Here is a 6,502-nt window from a genome sequence, read left to right as displayed (position 1 = left end):
CATAAGTAGCTTTTATTGTTTTGAGATATGTTCTTTTGATACCTAGTTCATTGAGAGTTTTGAGCATAAAGGGCTGTTGAATTTGTCGAAGGCCTACTCTGCATCTATTGAGATAATCATGTGGGTTTTGTCTTTGGTTCTGTTTATGTGGTGGATTACGTTTATAGACTTGTGTATGTTGAACCAGCCTTGCATCCCTGGAATGCTTACTTGATCGTGATGGATAAGCTTTTGGATGTGCTGTTGCAATCAGTTTGCCAGTATTTTATTGAAGATTTTTGCATCTATGTTCATCATGGATATTTGCCTGAAGTTTTCTTTTTCTTGTTGAGTCTCTGCCAGGTTTTGGTATCAGGATGATGTTGGTGTCATAAAATGATTTGGGAAGGATTCCCTCTTTTTGGTTTGGAAGAGTTTCGGAAGGTATAGTACCAGCTCCTCTTTGTAAGTCTGGTAAAATTCAGCTGTGAACCAGTCTGGACCTGGACTTTTTTTGGTTGGTAGGCTATTAACTGCTGCCTCAACTTCAGCCCTTGTTATTGGTCTGTTCAAGGTTTCAATTTCTTCCTGGTTTAGGCTTGGGAGGATGCAAGAGTCCAGGAATATATCCATTTCTTCCAGGTTTACTGGTTTATGCGCGTAGAGTTGTTTGTAGTAATCTCTGATTGTAATTTGTATTTTTGTGGAGTCAGTGGTGCTATCCCCTTTATCGTTTTTTATTGCATCTATTTGATTCTTCTCCCTCTTCCTTTTTATTAATCTGGCTAGCGGTCTATTTTGTCGATTTAAAAAAAAAAAAAAAAAAAAAACCAGCTCCTGGATTTATTGATTTTTTTTGAAGGATTTTTTGCCTCTCTATCTCCTTCAGTTCTGCTCTTAGTTATTTCTTGTCTTCTGCTAGCTTTTGAGTTTTTTTGATATTGCTCCTCTAGCTCTTTCAATTTTGATGATAGGGTGTTGATTTTAGATTTTTCCTCACTTCTCTGGTGGGCATTTATTGCTATAAATTTCCCTTTAGACACTGCTTTAAATGTGTCCCAGAGAGATTCTGGTACGTTGTGTCTTCGTTCTCATTGGTTTCGAAGAACATCTTTATTTCTGTCTTCATTTCATTGTTTATCCAGTCGACATTCAGGAGCCAGTTCAGTTTCCATGAAGTTGTGCAGTTCTGAATTAGTTTCTTAATTCTGAGTTCTAATTCAATTGCACTGTGGCCTGAGAGACTGTTATGATTTCCATTCTTTTGCATTTGCTGAGGAGTGATTTACTTCCAATTATGTGGTCAATTTTGGAGTAGGTGCAGTGTGGTGCTGAGAAGAATGTATATTCTGTGGATTTGGGATGGAGATTTCTGTAGATGTCTATTAGGTCCGCTTGGTCCAGACCTGAGTTCAAGTCCTGGATATCCTTGTTAGTTTTCTGTCTCATTGATCTAATATTGACAGTGGATTATTAAAATCTCCCACTGTTATTGTGTGGGAGTCTAAGTCTCTTTGTAAGTCATTAAGAACTTGCTTTATCTACCTGGGTGCTCCTGTATTGGGTACATATATATTTAGGATCATTAGTTCTTGATGCATTGATCCTTTTACCATTATGTAATGCCCTTCTTTGTCTCTTTTGATCTTTGTTGGTTTAAAGTCTATTTTATCAGAGACTAGGATTGCAACTCCTGCTTTTTTTTGGCTTTCCATTTGCTTGATAATTCTTCCTCCATCCCTTTATTTTTAGCTGATGTGTGTCCTTGCACATGAGATGGGTTTCCTGAATACAGCACACTGATGGGTTTTGGCTTTTTAACCAATTCGCCAGTCTGTATCTTTTGATTGGGGCATTTAGTCCATTTACATTTAAGGTTAATATTGTTATGTGTGAATCTGATCCTGCCATTTTGATGCTAGCTGGATGTTTTGCCCGTTACTTGACACATTTTCTTCATTGTGTTGATGGTCTTTACCATTTGGTATGTTTTTGGAGTGGCTGGTACTGGTTGTTCCTGTCCTTGTTTAATGCTTCAGGACCTCTTGTAAAGCAAGCCTGGTGATGACGAAATCTCTCAGCAATTGCTTGTCCATAAAGGATTTTCTTTCTCCTTCGCTTATTAAGCTTAGTTTGGCTGGATATGAAATTCTAAGTTGAAAGTTCTTTTCTTTAAGGATGTTGAATATTGGCCCCTATTCTCTTCTGGCTTGTAGGGTTTCCGCTAAGATATCTGCTGTGAGTCTGATGGGCTTCCCTTTGTGGGTAACACGACCTTTCTCTCTGGCTGCCCTTAGCATTTTTTTCCTTCATTTCAATCCTGGTGAATCTGACGATTATGTGCCTTGGGGTTGCTCTTCTTGAGGAGTATCTTTGTGGTAGTTTCCTAGACTTGAATGTTGGCCTGCCTTGCTAAGTTGGGGAGTTCTCCTGGGTGTACAGGGGTCAGGGAGTTGCCTGAGGAGACAGTCTGTCCCTTATAGGAGCTCAAGCATTGTGCTGGGAGCCCCACTGTTACATGCAGAGCTGCTGGGCAGGTACCTTTAAGTCTGCTGCAGTTGAACTCATAACCGCCTCTTTTCCCAGGTGCTCTGTCCTAGGAAGGTCAGCTTTCTTTATAATTTCCTGTTGTGCTGCTGCCTTTTTTCACAGATGCCCTGTCCTGTACAGAGTAGTCTTGTCACAGTCTGCCAGCAGAGGCGTTGCTGAGCTGCCCCAGGCTCTGCCCAGCTGCTGTGTGAAATGCCTGGGTAGTGGCGGACTGACTGACTCTGTAGTGGGGGACGCCCTTCCCCTGACTGAGCTTGGGTCCTGGGTCCACTGCGCTTGCTGCGCAACTCTCATTCCAGAGCGTTTCAGATTGCTTGTTTTGTGGGGGTGGTACCTGCTGAGCCACATTGCCTGGCTCCCTGTCTCAGCCCCCTCCCTGTCAGTTGAATGGGCAGCTCTGTCTCCCAGGCATTCCAGGCACCAGTTGGAACAGCCGCCCAGACTCTTGTGAGTTTCTGTGCGCCGACATGGCACCAGCTGAAACCGTCATGCCAAAAACTTTCAGCCTGGGAATCTCCTGGTCTGTGGGCAGTGAAAACTTGTTTGGAAATGTGGTGAGCACTCACCCTCTGCGCTGTTCTCGCTGGGAACTGCACTCCGGAGCTGTTCCTATTCGGCCATCTTGGACCTCCCCCAAACTGTCTTCCACAAGTAGCAACAGAATGTTTTAATACATTTGGTTAAAATCTTGTTATGAAGAGTCTGGTCCATCTCCCCAAATTAAAGCTTTTCCAGTTGGGTTATGAAAGACTGCCCTGGGATAACCATTTGGTATGAACAGGACGCACTGTTTGAGCTTTCTTAACATTTACCATCCTGAAAATGTCTAAAGGACATTTGTGTTCTACTCTACCCTTATTGAAGGACTCCTCTGTGACCTTAACAAGGGGCTGGAGAATGTATATCAGACAAGTTCCAGCTTTAGGAACATTAAGGCTTCTAGACCATAAGAAGTAGACTAAGGATACTGAGGATAATAGTCTTGGAGAGAAATGTGCAAAAGTTGTAGATCCTTACTTGGTTATGCCATTTTTATTATCCCATCCTTAAAGGATCACACCAAGACCACAGAAGAGCTAGCTTGCTTATAAGGTTTACAGGGCAGGTCTAAGAAGAATCCTAACAAATAGGATCAATAGGGTAGCACAGAAGAATGCTAAATCTCTCGGATGAGAAGCAGAAAGAGGACACAGAAATGGTACCTACGGCAATTGAAAGCAAGTGTCTCATTCTGGCTGGCAATCCCAGCAGTGACTTTGTTGGGCGAACTCCTGAAAGTTTCAACTTCTGTCTGCCAGATTCTATCCCACGGAGAGAACTTCTATTTCTGGAGAAGTTATCAGAACTATGGTTTTTCCAAAGTATTTCTTTCTGCTAGCTGTTATTACCACATGTAGTAGTCCTCTTCATCAGAGACACAGACACATAGGCATTCCTAATACAGAAGGTAGACACAAATCTTAGGCAGAAGGGCCTGGGACTGGGGGGAAGATATAAAAAAGAGTCTCTCAATCAGAACTTAGACAAAACATAGGAAAGTTAGTTACCTTTCTTTCTCATACCTAGCTGAGGTATAACTATTTTTAAATCTTTTACTTCAGATGTTGTGTTATGTCAAAGCAGGAAACTGAATGAGGTGGATGTGGGAGAAGCTGGAAAAGCAAATTTCACCAGTCCCAGAAGTAGGTGATGGGTTTGAGAACCCTGAGACCACTCAGGTAACTCACGACTGTCCTATTTTAATGCCGAGATCCCTTTATGAGAAAAAGTGAATGAGAGGTTAAGAGCTTATTTTAAGGAATATAATTCCACTTGAAAAACGCAGAAAGAAAATTATTAAAGGAGCTACATGTGCAAAAGAATCTTACCTAATGTTAAAAAAAAAAAAAAAATGAAGGCACTATGGTCCAAGGAAAATAAAACAGTTTGCTTTATTTTAAAACAGTAACTTCCTTATATGGGGACACTGTCCGATATTCAATACTGACACAAAAATATGTTTCTTAGGAAGTCAAAATATATGTCAGGTGAATTTTCTGAATTCTGTTAAAGAGAATTTTAAACCACATAAACAGGTGAATGAGAGGTGAACATCAACATGTGTAACATAAGCCATAGCACAGATTTAAACAGAACAACCAAGCCATGTCATTACCCCAAATCATTTTGGTTAATATTTAGGAGAATGCACATATTTTCAATAACTTAGAAGTGAATCTCTACTTCTATCTCCTAATACTCCCAGGAATTATAACTTTCTTCTATTACTAGATTTAAATAATCCAAATATTTACTCCTGGTAGGATACTCTGGTATTAACCATAGCTGAGTGTAGCAGAAATAGAAAAATCATGAAGCATTTAAAAAATAATCATTTATAGCAAGTCCTTAAAAGCCCTAGATGAAAAAGGCAATTCTCTACTTCTAATAACACCTATGGTTTATATTGCATAATATAATTAAAACAGCATTCTGACTGGTGATAATTTATACAAAATTCATTTGCCAAGTCAATTTTCTATTAAAGTTAATGTTTTGGCCAATATTAAAAAATTTTTAAACTCTATTCTGACATTTCCAGAGGTATTAACTTAGCAAAGTCATCTTTATGATGCTATTTAGTAAACTGAAGGAAAACAAGATGGTGCATTCTGAATTTTTACTTAAGAAATTTAATTCAATAATTTGATTCGTCACTACTGGAGAATTACAGCTTTCTTCCTCAGTACTGGATGGCAGTGAGGTGAAAGCAGCTTTCCTGGTTCTCAACTTCCCTTCAATGGGAAGCATTATGGAATTTCAGCAGTGAACATCATCTGGTTCCTATTCAAACTCCAACTCCAAGAAAATGTGAGAGAGAATCTAAAATATAAGTTCTGTTCAAGGCAATAAGTTTCCAATCTCAAATATTTCATGCCAACAACTTATGTTATACCAGCTGTTCCATCATTAAATGCTAAGTGATCATTGAAAACAAACGAAGATAACAGTGCCCTCATTGCCATCATTCATTACTAATTTTACATAAACTGTTTATGTCCAAAAATATGCATATACAACATTTATACAGATAAATTAGTGTTAAGAATTTAAAATGTGCAGTAACATCCACAAATGTCCTTTTTGTGTGGTGAAATCTATACAATTGTTTTCAAAACTAGAAATCTGAACACCCTGGCCACACATTAGAAACATGTCAAAACACACATATGTTGTGGAGAGCACCAAAGCTGACCATCTCACTAACGCAAAACCAAACATATAGTGCTTTCATTATTGCTTAATCCTCTAATTAGCCTGAAAAGGAGACCACTGAATACCAAAGTCAGGTATTTACTAAATAGTGTCGACTTCTACTAGCAAACTTAGACCTCACAAACCATCAAGGGAACCAGGATAGTCTTTTGCAGCTCATTGTCTATTAGGAGTCTGATACATTTTCAATTAAAGCCTTCATTTTTCCTGTTGACTTCAACATGTGTGGCCCAAACTAGAAACAAACAAAAAATATACAGATATTGGTAACGAGAAACAGTAACAATATGCTCCCCCCAATCATGGACCAAAGGGCTGGGTATGAAAAATAGTCAAATCTTTACAAATTGACAGGTTGTTATAAACACAGAACATATCAACAGAATGAAAGTTAAAGAAATAGCCAAACTGTTTCCTATAAATGAAAACTACAACAATCTTGGCAATACCCTCCTTTTGTTAAATTTTACTTCTCTGAATTTCAAAGGGAGCAGGTAGAAAGTTTCCTTTCCAATGTCTTAAATAAAATTTTCAAAGGTGTTAGAATTTCTGAGACACCTGCCTCTCTGGAATAGATGAGCACACACACCCCCATGACAGTAATGTTAATAAAGGAAATGTATCAATTATTACATGAGAGGTTCCATGAAATGTACTCCGTTTCCACCTTTGACATAGTACATATTCTTCAAGGCCCACATCAAATCTCACCCTCTTC

The 6,502-nt window shown here is 39.0% G+C and overlaps 1 protein-coding gene across 3 annotated transcripts in view; it reads right to left on the bottom strand.

The window, feature by feature from the left end:
* Positions 1 to 4,435: 4,435 nt before the first annotated feature.
* Positions 4,436 to 6,502, bottom strand: part of MTFR1 (mitochondrial fission regulator 1) — a 67,828-nt gene continuing 65,761 nt past the window's right edge. For all 3 annotated transcript variants that reach the window (XM_032296213.1, XM_032296214.1, XM_032296215.1), the window contains exon 8: positions 4,436 to 6,019. In XM_032296213.1, the coding sequence (XP_032152104.1) occupies positions 5,951 to 6,019 (69 nt within the window). In that variant the 3' untranslated portion in view covers positions 4,436 to 5,950. The remainder of the gene's footprint in view (positions 6,020 to 6,502) is intronic.

Source organism: Sapajus apella, unplaced genomic scaffold (assembly GCF_009761245.1).
Source record: "Sapajus apella isolate SASKATOON/1434 unplaced genomic scaffold, GSC_monkey_1.0 scaffold35, whole genome shotgun sequence".
NCBI lineage: Eukaryota > Metazoa > Chordata > Mammalia > Primates > Cebidae > Sapajus > Sapajus apella.
The sequence above is the reverse complement of the archived record's forward strand: the minus strand, read 5'-3'. Positions and strand labels throughout refer to the sequence as shown.